This window comes from Orycteropus afer, unplaced genomic scaffold, assembly GCF_000298275.1.
Source record: "Orycteropus afer afer isolate SDZICR_OR568_19922 unplaced genomic scaffold, OryAfe1.0 scaffold00118, whole genome shotgun sequence".
Classification (NCBI taxonomy): domain Eukaryota; kingdom Metazoa; phylum Chordata; class Mammalia; order Tubulidentata; family Orycteropodidae; genus Orycteropus; species Orycteropus afer.
The window spans coordinates 6,626,686-6,649,673 of record NW_006921705.1 but is presented as its reverse complement, the minus strand read 5'-3'; the positions used below and the strand labels follow the sequence as shown (position 1 = coordinate 6,649,673).

Below are 22,988 nucleotides of genomic sequence, written 5' to 3'. Positions count from 1 at the left end.
CAACTCTGGCCAAACGCTGTTTATAATTGTGAATGTGAAAAGGTTTATGCCCTGGCATCTGGAAATGAAGGAACTCTCTTCATATAACCAATATGAAAGAGGAAATGAGGAAGCAAGTGAAAAAAAAGAAAAACCGTGGGGGATTGAAAGTAGAGCATTCCTTTCCGTCCTCCCCTCCACCTGCCTGCCTCCTTTTCCTGGCTGGTTGAGAGCACGCTCGCTGTGTGTGGGAATTCTGGGCAGTGCCCAATCATTTTACCTTTGCGAAAGGAGAAATGAAGCTGGTGATGCAGACCAGACCAGCATCTGCAAACAGCTTGGCCACCTCAGCAATCCGGCGGATATTTTCTTCTCTGTCCCCAGGAGAGAATCCAAGGTTTTTGTTCAGGCCATGACGGACGTTGTCCCCATCCAGGGAGTAACAAGGGATTGCATGGGAAACAAGGTACTCTTCCAGAGCAAAACTGATTGTTGTTTTTCCCGCACCGGACAGACCTGTTCAGAACAGGCAAGACAGACTGACATTGCCCCTGACTGTTTAAGGTAACAAACTGTGACTTGATCCAGCATTCTAAGTATAAATAATCCTTTATTTGTTGTTGTTGTTAGTTGCTGTTGTGAGTGCAACTCATAGGGAACCCATGTCTGTCTACGAGTAGAACAGCTCCGAGGGTTTTCAGACCTTTCAGGAGCAGGTCACCTGGCCTGTCTCCTGAGGTGCTGCTGTATGGATCCAAACTACCAGCTTTAGCCTAGTAGTTGAGCACTTAACACTTGCACCACCCAGGGACTCATGGAGCAGTTCTACTCCGCACACATGGGGCCACCATAACCCAGAATCAACTTGATAGCAATTAGCAACAACAATCCCTCATTAACCAAATCAAAACCACTGACAACTAGAAACAGCAAACTGACTACAAGCCAGTGACTTGCATCTCTTTCAAATTTTGAAATAACTATCTCCTATTAGGACTATAGGAGCTCTGGTAGCATAGTGCCTAAGGCACTTGACTGCTAACCAGAAGGCTGGCAGTTCAAACTGACCAGCCACTCATCAGAAAGAAGATGGGGCAATCTACTTCCGTAATGATACTGCCTCGGAAACCCAAGGAGGGGTCGCTATGAGTCAGGGCCAACTCCACAGCACACAACAACAACAATAACATTAGGACTATAGAAGCTCTGGTAGTGTAATGCCTAAGGCAGTTGACTATTAACCAGAAGGCTGGTGGTTCAAACCCACCAGCTGCTCCTCAGAAGGCCACTTCGGCAATCTACTTCTACCTCGGAAACCCAAGGAGGGGTCACTGTGTGAGTCAGATCCCACTCGACGGCAGTGAGTTTAGGAGCTCTGGTGGAGTACTGCCTAAGGCATTTGACTGCTAACCAGAAAGCTAGTGGTTCAAACCCACCAGCCACTCCTCAGAAGGAAGGTTGGGCAATCTACTTCCATAGTGATACACCTCGGAAACCCAAGGAGGGGTCATTATGAGTCGGACTCGACTCCACGACAGCAGTGAGTTTATTAGGACTATCGCCTTTCAAAGCAAGTGAGGATTATTAATAGGGAGACCTGGGGGCTAGCTATGGTACTTGCTGTGTTCTATTTTGCCTGCAGTGTTTTATTTTTTCTTTAAAAAAATTTTTTTGTGCCCAAACCACAATTTTTTTAAAAATTGTGTCTGTACAATATACATATAACAAAACATTTGCCATTTCAACATTTTTTATATGTACAATTCAATGACATTCATTCTATTCATCATGTTGTTCGATCGTCACCACAATCCATTTTCAACTTCTTGCATCACCGTCAATAGAAGCTCAGTGTCCACCACGCAATGAGTTCCTACCCTGTTTCAAATATTAGAGAGTTATGCATAAGAATGCATACTCTGCCTTCTCTTGGAAAATCATAAGATCTGGAGATAGTGGTTTCACATCCCCTCGTGGCAACAATCAGCTGGAGTGGAGGAGGACAGACGGCCCTGTGGACTGGCAGGCCCACCTCCCTGTGTATCCCATCAAACAACCATACAATAGAGCCCACATTCTGCCTTTTGGCTTCAAGGTTTTTGAAAATGACTCTCAACAGACAAAGCCAGGGAGTCACCCTGAGCCAGGCTGTGGATGCCTTTATAGCTGCCACAGACTCTTAGGTTTTCAAAGCCTTTACATGAGAATAGAGTTGCCATGTGCCTTCCATCATAGTTTCAAAGTAAAATGATTGGGAACACACATTGTAATTTCTATATAAAGAGAACATATGCAACTAACCCAAATGACTTAACAGCTCAAAATCTGAATTACCTCGGAAAACTAGCACTCTGAAAATACAGTTGTCTCAGGATTTCTGCATGTGAAGAACATTCCATCATGCAAAGCACTGTTCAGCCAGCACCAGGGCATGGGAAAGGAAACAGAGAGAGAAGAAAAGGCCAAAAAAAGGTTAATACAGGGAAGATGGCAGGTAGGAAAGAGAACAAAGATGTTAAAAGTAAGAGAAAGGCAGGGATGAAGGACAGAGAGGAAAGGAGACTTGTCGTGGGGGGTGGTGATACACAAAAGGAAAACAAATAGTTTCTGTATTTTCAGTTTTGCTTTACTGTCATGCTTTTGTCCTTGATAGAGAAAAGCCTACATGAAGAATGTGTCAGCAGGCAATCTGCCAAATCACCCTTGAAGACATTGTTTCTTATGTTCTTATGTTGTTCAGTTTCATTGGAATAAAGATTTAGGTGATAAATTCCTCTCAGAATTTACATTGAATTGTGGGAGAACGGAAATGGGACATCTGATGTTGTAGCGCGTTCACTTACATCAATCAATGAGAGAGAGCTAGCCTTTCCTGCAATTTTGCTTCAACTCTCAGGAAACTAAGTGCTAAATTACAGTAACTATTAAACTGGATTGTTGGCAATGCTTATTTTAATATATTGGGGTAACACTAATAACATTTGCCAAGAACTTTACTCTAGACCAGGGCTGTGCTAAGTGAATTTGTGCTTTATTTCATTTAGTCTTACCTAAAATCCTATGAGCTCTGGTAGCATAGTGGCTAAGGCACTTGACTGCTAACCAGAAGGCTGGCGGTTCAAATCCACCAGCCACTCCTCAGAAGGAAGGTTGGGCAATCCTACTTCCGTAGTGATACTGCCTTGGAAACCCAAGGAGGGGTCGCTATGAGTCGGGGCCGACTCGACGGCAAATAACAACAACAACAAAATCCTATGAGGCTGGTACTGTATTTTTATTCTCATTTTACAAATAAGAAAACTGAGGCTTATAGAGTTATACTGACTTGCCCAAAGCCACATAGTTAATGTACTTTGGACTGGGACTCAAATCCATGCCTCTGAACTGGAAGTATTCAATTGTTTCTGGTCTGCCTGGTTGATATCCTGTAGTGCCTAAGGCATTTCACTGCTACCCAGAAGGCTGGATATTCAAACCCACCAGCCACTCCTCAGAAAGAAGGTTGGGCAATCTACTTCCGTAGTGATACTGCCTCGGAAACCCAAGGAGGGCTTTCTATGAGTCGCAATCGACTGGATGGCAGTGAGTTTAGGTTTTATTTGGTAAGTTAAGAATTACAAAAAAAAAATAATCAGGCAGTTTTCTTTTAGTTTTTTTTTTTTTTTTTTTAAGAGTAAGAAACATAGGTGATCATTTTCTCTTCTCTCACTTCTCTTTCTCTTTTCAAAGGTGTTCCACATTAGAGAAAATGGAGTCTGTGGGTAGAACCCAATACAAAGGTTGTTTTCACTAGTAAACATTTCATGAAGCTAACACAAAACAAGAAGGAAGCTGTATTTAATCTCCTGCTACAAATTACATCTGTCAGAGTGAGTTGGGATAAACATATCAGGAATAATGACTGGTCAACACTGCCTCTATGAATGTCATAGGTCCTCGATCCTTGTCTGTCTTCTTTCTGGCTAGAGAAAGTTGTTTTGATGCAGAGGCCCAGGGATGAATGAAACAAAAAAACAAAGGCAAGTACACACATACTAAGTCTTGTTGTTATTATGTGCCGTCGAGTCGGACCCAGCTCATAGAGACCCCTCCTTGGGTTTCCGAGGCAGTATCACTACGGAAGTTGATTGCCCAACCTTCCTTCCCATACTAAGTCTAAGGAGGGCATTATGAATTGTGCCTCCCCCTGCCATATGTGTTGGAATCCTAGCCTTATGAAGGCTTTGGATGTAATCCTGTTTGGAAAGAAAACTTTCTTTGTTAGGTTAACAAGGCCATATCAGTGTAGCATGTGTCCTAAACCTAATCACTTCTGAGTTTCAAAAAGAGCAGGTGAGACACAGAGGCAGGCACAAGCTGGGTGACAGACACCATGTCAGGATTGTCTACCCACCAAGGAACTAAGAAATGCCCAGTGCTGCTACCTACAGCAGCAGTAGTTAACTAAGACAGAGGGTAACAGGAAAAACAAACCAACCTTGAACTGGGTGAAAGGGAAAGACTCATAGCAACAAAGAAAGATGTAAGACAGGTCCCTGCCTGCCACATACTCTGGAATTATCTTTGAGTTTGAAGATCTCTAATTTATCTTCAAATCAGCATTTGTGAACAGACAGCGACACATAAGTTGATTGCATAACTGGGTAAACATCTATTTGCATGTGGCCTCATTTCCATTTGAAACATCATGTCTATGACATTAACTTCATTTTCCCTTTTGAGCCTGGGCCATGTCAGACTCATATTCCCGGGGAACAACTTCCTCTACCTTGTACTCAAGAATATAAGGGAGTCTTAGGTTCTAATTCTAGTTCCATCACTAACTCTTTTATATTTTTTAAATTCTGTGGCTTTAAAAACACAACAAAATGGAGATTCAATTGGTCACTTCAGTGGGTGCAAGTGATTTCTACATGCAAGGGACAGTCATCAGCCAGATGGAAATCACTAGTTTCCTTCTTACACAGATTCTTATGGTTTTTTTTACACTAGAATGCTAAAACATCAGAAAACAATAAAGTATATTTCTAAATATCCAAAACCATGTGGACAGCCAAATACTCAGTGTCAAATTAAGGAAGTCCCATTCATAACTGCCAAAAAGTATGTTTAGCCAGGAACATGAGAATTATGAAATTCTTTAGAACTGAAAAGGAATGTCACAATCAGCTTGTCCCATCCTCTCGAGCCAAAGAGAGGAAAACGAAGGACTAGAGATATTCTGTGGCTTGATCAGTCTTATTTCTCACTAGTGGTAGTTGTTGTTATGTGCCGTTGAGTCGGACCTGACTCATAGCGACCCCTCCTTGGGTTTCAGAGGCAGTACCACTATGGAAGTAGATTGCCCCATCTTCCTTCCAAGGAATGGCTGGTGAGTTTGAACCGCTAGCCTTCTGGTTAGCAGTCAAATGCCTTAGGCACTACGCTACCAGAGCTTCTACTAGTGGTAGAGTGAGGTCTAAATCCTAAGCTTTCTACTACAGTTCTCAGCCCCATTCCAAAGTAAAAATAAACATGTACTTTCCTTAGAACTGTGTGACTTACTTCATATGTTAACTTTCAATTTATAAAAGAACAAAAAAGGTCTATATGCATATAAAACATGGCATACCTGTTAGCCACACAGTACATCCTCGGAATCCACCCCTTGTTCCAACCACCTGCCCTCTCTTATTCCTGCTCACGTGGTGGGCCTGGTAGACCACATTAGTGGATTTCTGCTGGCTCTCCTACAAAACAAGACAAACCACAATATTTGATTAATAAAATATTAATATTCTTCACTGAAGCAATAAAAATCCATTTCAGCCCTCTTAATTGCAAAGGTGATATATTTAACAACTTACATGAAAGACATTTTGAAAAAGGAAGACTCATCCTTGCCCTTGTTAACACATTTTTTTCATTTCTGCAGACCACCCCAAAGATGTTATCTACATGTATATATTTTTCATGGTTGTGAGTATATGTCCCAACTTTATGTATTGTGCTTCTTTCACTTAATGTTGTTCATAAGAATTTTAGTTTTCTCAGTAATTTAAATTATTATATAATATTCCATTGGTTCATTTAACACAATTTATTAAATAATGACAAAGGGGAAGAGTTTCAATGAAATAGATCGACACAGCAGCTGCGACAATGGGCTCAAGCATAGCAAAGATTGCGAGGAGGATGCGGGACCAGGCAGTGTTTTGTTCTGTGTACATTGTGGTGCTATGAGTCAGAGCCAACTTGATGGCACCTAACAACAAGAACACAAAATTATAATTCAATAACAAATTACATTAACAGTCTTTCTTAAATGCAATTCCTCTTCTGTAATTGGCATGCAGAGGAACATTCATTAATTGTAGTAATTTGGAAACAGATACTGTTTAGCAACCATGATCCTTCTAAAGTATAATTCAGACTAGGTTTGGATACTGTGTAATAGTTCTGGCTCCAGGACATTTTAAATTGTCTACTTTTCAGTAGTCCAGAATAGTTTGGGGAATGTCTTTGTTTCTAGAAGAAATGCATGTTCTGCCCCAAGGTTTTAACACGTTTGAACTGAAGACAACTAGCTGCCGAGGAAATACTAGGTAAGGCTGGTTAAGCATCATTCTCCATAGAGACAGGGAGAGGTCAGATCACAGTGGTAAAGGGTTAGAGTCTTTCCCACCCACTCAGATATCAGTGATGCAGAAAGACTAGTTCCCAAGTGAACGTATGGGCCCAGCACTACTTCTTCAAAAGAACTAAACTCTGCCACATGCTCCCAAGAGTCAGTGTATGAAGTTTCCATCCTTCAAAAAGCCCAGTAGAAATGGAAATATACCAGTCATTTGCTTGGAGGCTAATTCAAATATCACATATCTTTATTTTGGCTGTTAGACAAATCAACCTAGTGAGGTCACATGGATTCTCTGATCCTGATCCTAAATTCTGACTAGAAGGTATGTATCTGATGCATAAAGTTGAGAAAGTGAGTCAGTAAGTACAGATTTGGTGGACATTCAGTATATATGTATGTATATATATATATATATATATATACACACACAATATAGGATCCAAAGAACCAAATTCACTGCCATTGAGTTGATTCCGACGACTTATAGAGACCCCTATTGGGTTTCCAAGGTAAATCTTTACAGAAGTAGATTGTCCTGTCTTCCTTCCATGGAGAGGCTGGTGGGTTTCTGGTTAGCAGTCAAATGCCTTAGGCAGTGTACCACCAGAGCTCGTTATATGATCCAAAGGGTGTGTGTGTGGGGAAATGGGACACCATAATGGTGGCTAAATTAAAAAGTTGGAAACTACCCACACATGTCTTGGGTATGGAAACTGAATTCCTACTGATAGCTTTTATCCAGGTTTCTGGACTGGAAAAGTCTACAGAGCCTCTTGGGAGGAAAGGCACTAAGAAAGCACCAATATTGGTAGAGAAAGACCCATAAAGTCTTAGAAAACTCTGGGCCTCATGTGGGAAACATTCATTTTGCAGCAAATCAAATCCCTTCTTTATGCTTCCTCCTTTGGGAAAAAAGAAAAATAAGCTCCAACTTGGGCTCTCTGGAGGCTCAAATGAAATAATGGCCATACAAAACCAAAAACCAAACCTGCCATCAAGTCGATTCAGATTCACAGCAATCCTATGGGACAGAGTAGAGCTGCTCCATGTGGTTTCCAAGTCTGTAAGTCTTTAGGAAGCATATTGCCTCGTCTTTCTCCCATGGAGTGCTGGTAGATTTGAACCACCAACCTTTTGATTAGCAGCCAAATACTTTAACAACTGCACCACTGTTGTTGTTATGTGCCGTCGAGTCGGCCCCGACTCATAGCGACCCCTCCTTGGGTTTCCGAGGCAGTATCACTACGGAAGTAGGATTGCCCAACCTTCCTTCCGAGGAGTGGCTGGTGGGTTTGAACCGCCAGCCATCTGGTTAGCAGGCAAGTGTCTTAGCCACTATGCTACCACTGCACCACTAGAACTCCCTAAATGGCTATACAAGTACTCTGTAAATGACAAAGTCCACTACAAATGTGAATGCTGAGCACTATTAAAAAAAAGAAACCAAATTCACTGCCCTTGAGTTGATCCCAACTCATAGCAGTCAAATGCCTTAGGGATTATGCCACTAGAGCTCCCTATTCACTGTAAATCCAACAGAGGCTAGAGCCAGCCAGATCAATAGCAGGCAGACGGTTGCAGGATCAAGGGGAAAATGCCTTGGGCCAAACTTAGAGGCTCAGAAAGGCAGTGCACACCAGTGGGGTGGGTCACAGACAGCATCCAGAGGAACCCAGCACAAGGGCCGATGGGAACAGGCATCATCAGTGTGGGAGGGAGACAAGAGGAAGCTGGTGGAGGACACAGTGGGATTAGCTAGGTTAAGTTACCTTTGTTGTTGTTAGTTGTCCTCAAGTCGATTCTGACTCATGGACACCCCATGTGTGTGGAAAGAGTACACTCCATAGTTTCTAAGGCTCCAAAACTAGATGTTCTGATCATCCAGCAAGCAAATCTGGTCAGAATCCAAGAGTTGGAATGGGCAGGATGTAGTCCCAGAATGCAGCAGTTTAGACAGCAGAGTTTATGAATGGGGGCAAGTCTTATTTCTCACTAGTGGTAGTTGTTGTTGTTATGTGCCGTCGAGTTGGACCTGACTCATAGCGACCCCTCCTTGGGTTTCCAAGGCAATATCACTATGGCAGTAGATTGCCCCATCTTCCTTCCGAGGAATGGCTGGTGAGTTTGAACCACCAGCCATTAATAGACTAGGCTAGTCTAGTCTATAAGACATTCTGGCAGTGTTTCCCCTGAGTGAGCAAATCTCCTAAAGGTAAAGTGCATTCTTTGTATCAACAATATTTATAGTCCAAGGACGATACTCAAATTCCGCCCCCCTTTACCACTCCCTTATTTTGTATTAATTAATGACATCCAATTCAAGGATATTGTATCTGGTTGTTTTGGTTTCCTAGTGCCACTCTGACAAGACTCTACCACAAATGGGATGACTTGAACAAATAGGAGTTTTATTCTCTTACATTTTGGGAGGCTAGAAATCCAAGTTCAAAGTGCCAGGCTCTGGGGGCTGTGTGAAAGCCCCTCAACCTTGGGCTTCAGCTCTGCCTCTTGCTCCTGGCCCACTGAAGCTAGAGGCATCTCTTCACTCAGGCAGCTTACTGCTGCTGAGGCTAACAAGCCCAAGGTCAACAAATAAAATGTCCCAATGTTACTAAACCACATGGCAGGCCATTAATTTAAGTCCACTGAAAGTCCCAAGGTCGGCAGAGCATGGCATGCTGCTGAACAATGGCACGGCTACATGGAGGGTTCAAGCGTGTCATAAGCTGGAGACCATTCCCAAAGCTGTTTCTTATATACGGGAAGCAGACTATATACCCAAAGTAGCTACTCAGCTGCTTGTGATAGATCCCACCATGGAGCTGACTGCCAGTCTCATTATGGGGAATAACTACCACCAGCTGCCCAGCTACTCAGCCAGGTTCAACCAAGGTGACATACAACTTTGATTACCACACTGGTCCCAAAATCAGTTCATCTGTTCATTCATCAGTTATTTCAGTAAATGTTTATTGAGCTCCTACTACATGCCATGAGCTATCCTAGGCACTGGGAATACAGTGTTAAACAAAGCAGAATCTCTGGCATCATTTTAGGGAGATGCCAAAGATTAAGTGTATGGGGCCCCACTCCCCTGAGTACAGGGGATAGTCTCATATATAGATCTGACAAGGGATTAGTGTCTATAAAGGATATGAAGGTAGATAAAGAATACCTGCAAGCCAAAAATGAAAGGACAGATAACCCAGTTTTTTCAAATGGGCAAAAGACTTGAATAGTCACTTTACGAAGAAAGATATAAAATAGCCAGTAAGCATATGAAGAACTGCTCAATCATTTAATCAGAGAAATGCAAATTAAAACCAAAATGAGTTGCCACTGTTAATACTCGAGGGCAGCAAAGATGTGCTCTGATCTGTTGATGGTGGAGAATAAAGTAGTACAACCATCAGGGCAATTTCCTATAAAACTAAGCCTATAAATCCTCTCTGACCCAGTAATTCCAGTCATACATACTTGGTGGTGTAGTGCATATTGGGCAATCCTACTTCCGTAGTGATACTGCCTCAGAAACCCAAGGAGGGGTCGCTATGAGTCGGGGCCGATTCAATGGCATATAACAACAACAGTGCCTAAGGCATTTGACTACTAACCTGAAGGCTGGCAGTTCAAACCCACCAGCTACTCTTCAGAAGGAAGGTTGGGCAATCTAATTTCATAGTGATACTGCCTTGGAAATCCAAGGAGAGGTCCCTATGGGTTGGAGCCAATTCGATGTCAGTGAGTTTGTTTTTTTGTTTTTATATATACTCCAGAGAAATGCAGACGTGTAGACAAAAAGATTTACACGACAATGTTCTTAACTTTATTTGGCCCAAAACTGGAAATATTCCAGTGTTCATCAGTAGGAAAATAGATTTGAAAAAAAAAAAAAAACCCAAGAAATTGTAGCATACTTGAAAGGAATACTACTCAGCAATGAAAAGCCAATGGTTTACTGAGACATGTGACATGGATAAATCTGGAAAACATTATGTGGAGTTAAAGAAGCCTTACACACAAGTACATACTGTACAAGTCCATTTATACAAAGTCCCAGCATAGGCGAAACTAATCTAGTAATCTATTTCAGAACAGCAGCTGCCTCTGGGGTAAAGGCAATGTTTGCTGTGTGTCTTAAGAGGTGTTTGCATCCATTGGAATTTACTTAAGAGAAGCATTTCCTTATACTTAAATTTTATAACATACCAAAAAAAAAAAAAAAGAGGAGTCATTAAAAAACAAACAAAGTAAGTAATCAAGCAAGAACATATGTAATAGGATTTCAGAGGGTAGAATTGTATTGTTCAAAATAACTGCATTTATAGAAAAGGATTCTGATCCCAATAAAAGCATATTAGATTTAAGGTACTGCTGCCAACCTTTGCACATGAACACCTACCAGAACTGAATTTGTCTACAATTTTTTTTCCCCTCTCTCTTTTGGCTATTTCTTCTCCATACAGACAGAGTTCCAGAATGAAATCCAGACTGGTTATCATCTGTGAGAACTTTGTTATCTGATCCTGTTAATTGCCTCCCCAATATATTCTTGGTTTTAAAAAACAGTTCGGAATCCACCAAAAGGAACTACTCCAAAATAATAATATTTAATCTCTGAACTTTATTTTTGTAAAGATATTTTCACTTCAGCAACGCTTATACAAGCAAATAAAGTATTTTCAGACGACCCAGTACTGAACATTTTGTTTTCTGTTCTTTTTGTTACTTATCTCAAATTCACCCTTGATTTTAGCAAAGGCAAACAAATAAAATTGATGTGGTTGTTTTGAAGGATATTTCAAATGCAAAGGGGCAGGAGAGCCAAAAATCTTCCTTGCTGAAATCTTTACTTTCTTCAAAAGAGCATGTGCTGTTCTAAGCTTTGGAAAGAAAGCGGATGTCAGAAAAAGGATGCTTTCTATAGGAAACAAAATACATGTTAATAAAAAAAAAACACCTAAACAGCCTTTCTGCAACCCTGTCTCCCTGTGTGTATAAACAACACCTCATCCTCCACTGTCACTGAGCAGGAAGTGTCCCAGAATTCAGAGTTGGTGGCATACTATTCTGGGTCCCTAAGAAACATTTTACAAAACTCTATCTTTTTCTAGCTCACTGGCCCAAAAAACTCCCTCCAGCCGGCATGGGGGTAGCACTGAGTATGGGCTTTGGAATCAAGCAAACTTGGGTTTGAAATCTGTTTCACTACATACTAATCCTGTGATCTTGAGCAAGTTACTAACATCTAACCTCCATTTTCTTTTTCTGAAAGGCTTACATAATATCACTACTTGTATAAAATATCAAACTAAATTCCAGACATATGGCAGGATATTGGATCTAATGAGGTCCAGGTGGCGTTTAATCTAGTCAGCAAAAATGATGGTGGCTTGAGGTCAAAATCGCCCAGATTTAGAAGTGTTCTAGGGATTTGGGTCCATTCTAAGGTAAGTCTAGAAAGGTGGAGCTCATGATCAAATCAGACAACACCTAGGGCAGCATCTTGTCATGTGTTTTTAGTACATTATTCTGCCTACAATAGAACATATAACCCAAAGTGAAATTATTAAGTATTAAAAATTATTGTCATTATTACACTAAAGAATAATGTTGTTGTTGTTGTTACGTGCTGTCGAGTCGGACCCGACTCATAGCGGCCCCTCCTTGGGTTTCTGAGGCAGTATCACTACGGAAGTAGATTGCCCATCTTCCTTCCGAGGAGTGGCTGGTGGGTTTGAACCACCAGCCTTCTGGTTAGCAGTCAAGTGCCTTAGGCACTACGCTACCAGAGCTCCCAAGAATAATGTAGAATCTGTGAAACACCCCATAACATGGATGAACTTAGAGGACATTATGATGAATGAAATAAGTCAATCACAGAAGGATAAATATTGTATTAGTACACTATTGTAAAAAGACAAGGAAAGGTTTACATATGAAATAAAATATTCTTTGTTGGTTTCCAGGGATGGGAGGGAAGGGGAGGGAAAATTGCTAGATAGGTAAGAGACAAGTATTGATTTGGGTGACGGGAAAGGCAATATACCAACAGCAAGTGACCAACACAATAACCAAGGGAAAAAGAAGACACAGAGAGGTTCACAAGAGGTACAAACAAAGATAAACACTTTTACATACACAATACTGCATTATCAGGAATAACAAACATTAATCTATGGGTAGATTCATAGGTAGACAGATTGAATGATCAGGTATGTCCAAGCAGAAAGGAATATACCCATAACTGCATATGTGTTTGACAGACAATATTTCTACATGCATATTTGTATGTGCTATAAGACTGTCCATATATATATAATAGACCTAATAGAGAGCAAAGTTATTATAATTTCTTAGCCACAGCCAACCACCCTGAGGGAGTAAGCTGTTGGACTCATGGGCTGGGGACCATGGTCATGGGGGACATCAAGTTCAACTGGCATAACATAGTACACAAAAACATTGTTCTACATCCTGCTTTGGTAAGCAGTGGCTGGGGTCTTAAAAGCTTACAAGTGGCCATCTAAGATGCAACAATTAATTTGTCTCCCCTCATTCAGAGCAAAGAAGAATGAAGAAAACCAAAGACGCATGGAAATAATTAGTCCAAGGGACTACTGGACCATGCGAACCTCAGCCTATATGACCATGAGACCAGAAGAACTATACGGTCCCCAGATACCACTGTCAACCAGTTAGAAAGGGATCACAATAGGAGATCCTGGATGGAGTGGGAAAAAAATGTGGAACAAAATTCAAAATAAAAAAACCAGGCTTACTGGTCTGATAGAGAGTGGTGAAACCCCTGAGACAATGGTTCCTACTCACCCTTTGGACCTGGAATTGAACTCAAGCCACAGAATCCAGACAGAAATATCAGGTAAACATTTATACCAGGTAGGTACACCCTTAGAACAATCAACCATGGGAGATCAGAAGGGCTGTATTTGCATAGGGAGATAGTTCAGAGGGCAGGAATGCACAGGAAAAAAAGATACAGGGTAAAGGTAACCACAGGGAAAAAGTGGAAGAGGGCTGTTAACATGATGGAGATTGCTATCAATGTCATCAAACAAAACGTGTATGAACTATTGTATGGAAAGTGAATTTGCTCTGTACACATTCACCCAAATCACAATTTTTTTAAAAAAAAATGTTGTCATTATTGTTGCAATTATTATTATTTTTGGCCCAAAGCCCAACCAGGAAGTATGCCACCCAAAATGCACCAGTTTGAAGACTCCTCATCCTACTTCACACTTATTGCTCTAATCTTAGCTATTCCAAAGTCATGAACCCTTTGTTACCAGGACTGGGGATGGCCTTTGCCTCAGGGTCAGCTTCATGAGCTCTGTAGAGTGTAGGCCTTGTCACACAGCCCAGGGTTGCACTATGTATCTCAAAATTCTCTGCCAGGCCCACCTCTCACTCCCATTGGTGGCACAGAAAGAGGAGTGCCAAAGCAGCTTCCAGAACTTGGGGTGGGGTGGAGAGGTCCTGGCAGAGAGCCTCAGCCTTGATTCTGCATGACTAGAAGAGAAAAATCAACATGGAGAAAGGACAGGCAGGGACTGCTGTGTACTACAGTAAGGAGTGTTATGAAAAGAAGGACACAGAGGTTGAGTAAGCAGGCAACTAGGTGTCAAGTTATGAGTTTCCCAGTGTTCAAAGTTCTTTTGAGGTATGTCTAATGGCTTCAGTAAAAAAATAAGTGTCACCCATGTTCATCATAGCATTATTCACAACAGCAGAAAGATGGAAACAACCAAAGTGTTCACCAATAGATAAATGGATAAACAAAAACTATACACACATACACACAACGGAATAATATGCAATCTTAAAGAATAATGAATAATGATGAATCTGCAAAACACCTCATAATAACATGGATGAAGCTTTAGGACATTATGCTGAGTGAAACCAGTCACTCACAAAAGGATAAAAATTCCATGAGACCACTACTGTAAAAAGTTAAGAAAAAGTTTATACACAGAAAATCATTCTTTGAAGGTTATCAGGGGTAAGAGGGGAAGGAAGGGTAAATCACTAATCACAGAATAGATATGTATTAACTTGGGTGAAGGGAAAGCCAATATACAGTACAGAGGAGGTCAGCACAAACTGATCAAGGCAATCGAAGACACAGGGAGAAGCATAAGAGTTAGAGGCAACAAAGGTTAATGCTATTACATACACAACCCTGCATAACTGTAATAACAATCCATGAGTGGATACATAGACACTCAAGCTGAACAGGTGTAGGAAGGCAAATGGGACTACATCCACATATATATAAGTTTGACAGAGAGCATCTCTACGTCTGTATTTATATGTGCTGCAAATACGCCCATCTTTGCAGAGTATACAGGACAACGTAATGAAAACTTCTTTGTCAAAACCAAACACCGTGAGGGAATGAGTTGCTGGAAATGAGGGCTCAGGACCATAGTCTCAGGGGACACTCAGGTTAATTGGCATAACATAACTCACAAAGACAGTATTCTACATCCCACTTTGGAGAATAGTGACTGGCGTCTTAAAAGTCTGTGAGCAGCCATCTAAGGTGCAACTATTGGTCTTTCCCTGTCTGGAGCAAGGAGAGTGACGAAAATCAAAGATGCAAGGAAATAATTAGTCGAAAGGACTAATAAACATGTGAACCCCAGCCTCCATGACCTTGAGGCAAGAAGGACTAGATGGTGGCCAGCTACCACTGCTGACTGCCCTAAAGGGGTCACAATAGGAGGTCCCAGATAGAGTAGGAGAAAAATGTGAAACAACAATGATAAAAAAGACCAAGCTGACTGGTCAGATGAAGACTGGTGAAAACTCCCAGATTATGTCCCTGGACACCCTTCAAGGTGGGAAGTAAACTCAAACCCCATGGCTCAACTTTTAGCCAACTAATACACAGGACTGTAAGGTGAACAGTAACACCAGGAGGTTATGTACTTTGTAGAACAATCAACCATATGAGATCAAGAGGGCAGCATTTGCACAGGGACAGAGCTAGGAAGGCGGAAGGGGATGGGAAGGAAGGATGAAGGGAAGGAGTGGGTGCGGGGAGGCTATGGGAAGAAGGCTATTGCACCACGGATGAAAAAAATAAGCAAGCGCATTTTCTTTTTTCAATTAACAAAACATTTATTTAATACCTACTGTGTACAAACTGGGAGCTCTGGTGGCAAAGTGCCTAAGGCATTTGACTGCTAAGCAGAAGGCTGGCAGTTCAAACCCACCAGCCTCCTCGGAAGGAAGGTTGGGCAATCTACTTTCATAGCGATACTTCCTTGGAAACCCAAGAAGGGGTCGCTATGAGTCAGGTCCGACTCCACGGCAGAGTTTGGTTTTGGCTTAGCCTCTTTCACTTCTTAGAGGTTGTACACTCAAACTCTGAGGAGAGGCTGGAAGGAAGGTTGGGCAATCAAACTCTGAGAAGTGAAAGAGGCTAAGACAAGTGAAATTGATCAATTTAGTTGTACAGTCATAATGAAAAGTCAAGGTGATAGAAACACTTTGATTTACAGTCAGTTAGCTTTAATGTGGAGTGCCTGGTTGGCATAAGGGAAAGTACTTGGCTACTAACAGAAAGGGAGGGGGTTTGAACCCACCCAGAGATGCCTCAGAAGATAGGCCTGGTGATCTGTTTCCAGAAGGAAAACCTTATGAAGCAATTCTACTTTGCACACATGGGGTCACCATGAGTCGGCAATGACTCAATGACAGCTAACAATGACAACATACGCCAGGCACTGTTCTAAGCACGTTACATTCATCAATCCTACCCAGTGAGGTTGTTGTTACTAAGTGTCATAAAGTAGAATTTGACTTATAGTGAACCCAAAAGTGGATGGCTTTAACAAATAGATTTATTCTCTTACAGTTTGTTGTTGTTGTTGTTGTTATGTGCCGTCGAGTCGGCCCCAACTCATAGCGACCCCTCCTTGGGTTTCCGAGGCAGTATCACTACGGAAGTAGGATTGCCCAACCTTCCTTCCGAGGAGTGGCTGGTGGGTTTGAACCACCAGCCGTCTGGTTAGCAGGCAAGTGTCTTAGCCACTATGCTAACAGTTTAGGAGGCCAGAATTCCAAGTTCAAAGTGCTGGCTCTAGGGGCTGGGTGAAGGCCCCTTGACCTTGGGCTTTAGCTCTGCCTCTGTACCACAGCCCCAAGTGCTGGAGGCTATTTGTGACTCAAGCAACTGCTGATTGCTGAGGCTGAGGAACCCAAGATAAACAGGTACAGTCCCCAGATCAGCAGGCAATCATGGCAGACCACTGGTTCAAGTCCAGGAACAATCCCAAGATTAGCAGGCAACACTACAGGCCACTGAGATGAAGATTCAGCCAAATGTGGGGTCCAGGTGTGCCAAAAGCTAGAAACTTTTCTCAAAACTTCTCCTTATTTTCTGGAAGTAGGCCACACCCCCAAGGCAGCTCCCTAGCTACTCAGAGCAGATTCCACCATGGAGCTGATTATAATCTTATTATGGGGAATAACTACCTTCAGCTGCCCAGCCACTCAAAACCACTTGGCCCAGCCAAGTTAACAAACACACCCTCCTTAGCGTCTAATCTTTGTTTTATGGTAAATGTTGACCGTTTGGTGACATACAGTTGTTTATTCAAAGGACCACAGAAAGAGAGTCTAATCAGATGGAGATTAAATATCTTCAAATATATTTTCTTAAACTTGGAGTATGACATTCCATTTTTTCCAATGTTTCCAAATATTAAAAATGTCACAATTCTTACACCAACTCAAATGAGACCATGCAAAGCAATTCAACAATCATTACCTACCTTTCAGTTTTGCTTCTTCATATAATGGTGTGATTGAAAAAAGAAATGGAATGACTGGTGCCTGGTTGGAAAATATCACCCATTTACAAAACATTCAGTATTTCATTCAGAATAGTATTTCATGTCTACAAATATAACTTATAATAACTAGTTCTTTTCAACAGTGCAAACTATAGAGAATTGAGTAGTAGACACTGCTATCTGCAGTAGGTTCAATCATTTTACTTGAAAATATTCTCTTATTCCCTTAGGAGAAATAAATCATGTGAGAGCCTTCCCTTTATTTTTTCTAGATTGGGTTCCAGAAGCATGGTGAAGAAGAACATCATGTGAAATTCAAAGTGTGAAAACTGTATTTTGTTCCATTATAGAAATAGAAGCCTTGGGGATTTTGTAGTATGGATAAGGACAGCTTTTTGCTAAATGGCATTGGAGAAAATCTTGAATCAAGTGCGTTAGTGACTGCTGTTGTTGTTAGTACCATTGAGTCAATTCCAACTCATAGAGACCTCACATACAACAAAATGAAACACTGTCCAGTCCTGTGCCATTCTCACAATTGTACTATGTTTGAGCCCATTTTTGCAGCCACTGCGTCAATCCATCTCCTTAAGGGGCTTCCTCTTTTTTGCTGACCCTCTGCTTTACCAAGGATGATGTCCTTCGCCAGGAACTGGTCCCTCCTGATACCATATCCAAAGTACATGAGCCAAATCTCACCATCCTTGCTTCTAAGGAGTATTCTGGCTATATTTCTTCCAAGACAGTTTTTTTTCCTTCTTCTGACAGTCCATGGTATATTTGCTATTTTCTTCAACACCATAATTCAAATATGTCTTCTTTGGTCTTCCTTATTCATTGTCCAGCTTTTGCATACACATGAGGAGATTAAAAATAACATGACTTGGATCAGGCACATCTTAGTCCTCTAAATGACATATTTGCTTTTTTACACTTTAAAGAGATCATTTGCAGCAGATTTGCCCAATACAATACGTCGTTTGATTTCCTGTTTGCATGGACATTGATTGTGGATCCAAGTAAAACAAAATCTTTGATACTTTCAATATTCTTTTCCATTGATTGTGATGTTGCTTTTTGGACCAGTTATGAGGATTTTTGTTTTCTTTATGTTGAGGTGTAATCCATACTGAAGGCTGTAGTCTTTGATCTTCATCAGTAAGTGCTTCAAGTCCTCTTCACTTTCAGCAAGCAAGGGTGTGTCATCAGCGTATCACAGGTTGTTAAAGAGTCTTCCTCCAATCCTGATGCCATGTTCTTCTTCATACAACCCAGCTTCTCAGATTATTTGCTCAGCATACAGATTGAGTGAGTAGGGTGGAAGGATACAACACTGACACACAGCGTTCCTGATTTCAAACCATATCCCCTTGTTCTATTTGAATGGCTGTTTTGGGTTTCTGTACAGTTCCTCATGAGCTCAATTAAGTGTTCTGGAATGTCCATTCATTGCAATGTTATCCATAATTTGTCATAATCCATACAGTTGAATGTTTTTGCATAGTCAATAAAACACAAGTAACCATCTAACTGGTATTCTCTGCTTAGTGACTACTTAGTTCAAACGTTTCTTTTTAACATGAATTATATACATATTTTACATGTCACGTACATATTTCAATGGTTTATAGAATAACTTCATGCATTATTACCATGTACAACATAAATCCCAAGTGCTTGGGATAGCACTTCAGGTAGATGAATTCTTATATTCCCAAACAATCCAGTTTCTGTGTTGTGTGAGTATAGACTTTAAAGAAAGTTAAGAGATTATTGAAGGGGCCTGGATGAACTTCTGAAACTATTGCCCTGAGATAATCTTTAAAACCTAAACCAAAAATATCCCCTGAAATCTTCTTAAAACCAAACAATTGTTTAACTTAACTAGTAAAAAAAATATCTGCCTTGGGCTTAACGTTGTTTTAAGAACCATCTATAAGGAGCTCTGGTGGCATAGTGGGTAAGGCATTTGGCTGCTAACCAGAAGGTCTGAAGTTGAAATCCACAGCTGCTCCATGGGTGGAAGATGAGATAATCTACTTCCATAAACATTTACAGCCTTGGAGTCAACTTGATGGCAGTGGGGTCGGTTTTTGTTTGAATATGGGATCAAATAAACTCTGGTGGCATAATGGTTAATGCACTCAGCTGCTAACCTAAAAGATCAGTGGTTTGAACCTACCAGCAACTCTGTGGGAGAAAGATAAGGCACCCTGCTTCTGTAAACATTTTCAGCCTTGGAACCCTTATGGGGCAGTTCAACTCTATTTTACAGGGTAGCTATGAGTCAGAGTCGACTTGATGGCCATGGGTTTGGTTATATAGGTCCAAAGTGACAACAGCACTAGAAATACTAGATAGGAGCCTTAGGGGGCAGTGAGTTTATGTTAACGGGGGAGGAACAAATCAAAAGGAGGGTGAGAATGGTTGCACAACTCTAAGAATGTATCAACATTAGTGAATTGTACATGTAGAAACAGTTGAAGGGTTGTGTTTTGCTGTGTATACTGTCAACAACAACAACAATATAAAATACTTTTTTTTAAAAAAAGAAATAATTGAGAAAAGTCTTAGTCCATAAGAAATTGATAGAAAGGTTGATCTGTGGGATTTAGAGTATTTGTTTTTTAAAAAGCAAATACCCAGAACATAACATTCTGTATACGAAAACTAGAAAAATTCTGGATGGCCATGTTTGATCACACTATATAATTTACAAATGTTGCCTTTGATTAAAGCTATTTTATACTTTACTAATTCCCTTAGCAAAATTAGTGAACTAAAATTTATATTTAGTTAAGCTGCAGCTTTGGCACCAACTTTTAGAACAGCGGTATCCGTTTCCTTAAATGTTATGTTGTTGTTGTTATGTGCTGTCGAGTCAGACCTGACTCATAGCGACCCCTCCTTGGGTTTCCGAGGCAGTATCACTACAGAAGTAGATTGCCCAACCTTCCTTCCGAGGAGTGGCTGGTGGGTTTGAACCAACCGCCAGCCTTCTGGTTAGCAGTCAAGCGCCTTAGGCATTATGCTACCAGAGCTCCTTTAAATGTTATAGCACTCAATTTTTAACACTATGTTTTTATATTTTTAAAAAGCTTAACAATTCACAGGACAAACTGTTTTAACTATATTTTCTGTTTCCTACTAATTACCAGTGACAGTACATACAAAATGCTTAAGTCTACATAGAGAATGAACTTTTGCTCTCCTCCATCATACATCTTATTCCAAGGTTTTCCATTCCACTTCATTTGTGACTTGGTTGGGGAAGTGGAGGAGTTTCGGAAAATGTACCTACATACTTTGGATGAGATTCTTGAACTCAGGCAAGTATAAAGAAAACTATAAGGGAAAATAATTCTTGGTTGACTGTGCAATTCAGTGCCCCAAAATTACATTATGTGAGAAGTAGCACCTATTGACAACCTATAATAGGTGAGATATTTTAGAGTGCCCTAACAAGATAAGTCTGAAGGTAACAGCTGAACCACAAGAAAGCTGGTTTTCTCACTGTGACACAGTCACCACTGACCAGGCTGGACTCCAATCCTGTGGTTATTGGTAAACATGCACATGTAGCTGAAGAATTATTACCAAATTCAAAAGCTAATGATTCATTTTAAAAAGTAGTTTACATTGAGGGAAATATCATTCTAAATTACTCTGGGTAAACAGAGATTATAAATAAAGAGAGTTGGAAAGTGAGCATGCTAAAACAAACTCCATGACTACAGTTTTCATAAGATATATTTACTTCTTATCATGGTAACAATAAACCAAAATAATCAAACCCATTGCCATCAAGTTACTTCCACCTCATGGCTCCATCATGTATTACTGATTAAAACTAAGCTCCACAGGGTTTTCTTGGCTTAATTTTTATGGAAATAGCTCTCCAGGCCTCTCCTTCAAGGTGACGCAGGATGGATTCCAACCGGCAACCTTTAGGTTAGTAGTCTCATGCAAAACTTTTGCATCACCAGGGACCTTTATGCTAATAATACCTTTTGACTGCTAACCAGAAGGCTGGCGGTTCAAACCCACCAGCCACTCCTCAGAAGGAAGGTTGGGCAATCTACTTCCATAATGATACTGCCTCAGAAACCTGAGGAGGCGTCACTATGCGTTGGATCCAACTCCACAGCAGTGAGTTTGTTTTTTTTTTGTGGTATGTAAACCCCTTTCCTGAAGGTCCCAAGGAGTAGTAACTCACATGCTTAACACCCCCCACTTCCAGCCATGGAATGCTCCATCCTGGATCCACTCCAGGACAGAAAGCAATTTCAGTTTTGTTTGATCGAAAAGTATTTACATTTTTTCCCTGTAAAAACTCCATCTAATAGCCACTCTTCCGATTTCTTGTTTCTAGAACAAAAACAGGACAAACAAACAAATAACCCTTTTGATCTTCCCACCCCCTAAAGAGTTTCAGATCTCCTTTTTTCTCTTTATTTATTCAGAACCCCATACGGAAAATTAAAGGCTACGTATGTCATAATAGGAGGTGTGGGGACATGGGGCTGAAAGAGGATTAATCCCGCCTCCATTTTGGAGGGATACACACGGACTCAGAAGAGCCCATGGCTGAGTCTCATGATTTCCTATACCCTCTGGGGCAGAAACACAAATCTTATTCGCAGTAATTTAAGATGCTGTCCATAAACGACGTGGCGGTGTCTGCACTTGTTATCTGTGTACTTGCTTGTCATCTCTGTCTTGCTCATATTTTCTTCTGTCCCATCCACTTACCCCACTCTGTGCTTATGAAAGGATTTCTCAAATAACCGCAAGTAATTTTAATTTCTTAAATTACAAGTCAAATAATGGAATCAGAAATAGGACCAAGAAAAGGGAATCAGCAATGCAGAGCCTAAAGTAATGAAGAAATGTGTATTTTCATGATTCGGTAAAAATTGTAGTAGAATGCACTTTTTAAAATTAGACTTTAGTTTTTTGAACCATTTTAGATTTGCAGAAAAATTAAGAAGATGGTGCAGTGAGTTCTCATGTACCCCACATCTAATTTCTATTATTAACATCTTAAAGTAGTATGGGACATTTGTTATAATTAATGAACCAAAACGGAGATATCATCATTAACTAAAGTCCATACTTTTTTCCAGATTTCTTTAATTTTCACTTAATGTACCTTCTCTGTTCCAGAATCCCATCCAGGATACCACAGTACATGCTTCCTCTTGGATGTGGCGATTTCTAAATTTGTTTTTGATGCTCTTGAGAGTTTTCTGGAATATTGGTCAGGTGTTTTATAGAATGCCCCTCATTTTTTGTTTGTTTGTTTTTGTTTTTCCTGGTGTGTTTCTTATTGTTAGAGGAATAAAATGCACTTTTGTTATGTCAAAAAATGAAGGTGAGTTGCTGGGACTGGCCGAGCCTCAAGTCCCAACAACTGTCCTCTCGCGGAGCTAGTCTCCTCGCTCTGCCAGGAGGTGGCGACGGGGCGGTGCTTGCACCTCCGCGCGTGGGTTCGCTCGGTCCTGAGTGACTATGGTCGCCAGCTACCTGCGCCGCCTCCTGCGGACCCAGCACTAGAGTACGCC

The 22,988-nt window shown here is 41.0% G+C and overlaps 1 protein-coding gene across 1 annotated transcript in view; it reads right to left on the bottom strand.

Annotated features, from left to right (window-relative positions):
- PAPSS2 (3'-phosphoadenosine 5'-phosphosulfate synthase 2) overlaps positions 1–22,136 on the bottom strand; it is a 47,478-nt gene extending 25,342 nt beyond the window's left edge. The window contains exons 1-3 of the mRNA XM_007944044.2: positions 22,035–22,136; positions 5,591–5,708; positions 260–495 (exon numbers count right to left, since the gene is read on the bottom strand). Coding sequence (XP_007942235.1) covers positions 260–495; positions 5,591–5,708; positions 22,035–22,136 — 456 coding nt within the window. The remainder of the gene's footprint in view (positions 1–259; positions 496–5,590; positions 5,709–22,034) is intronic.
- Between the last annotated feature and the right edge of the window lie 852 nt (positions 22,137–22,988).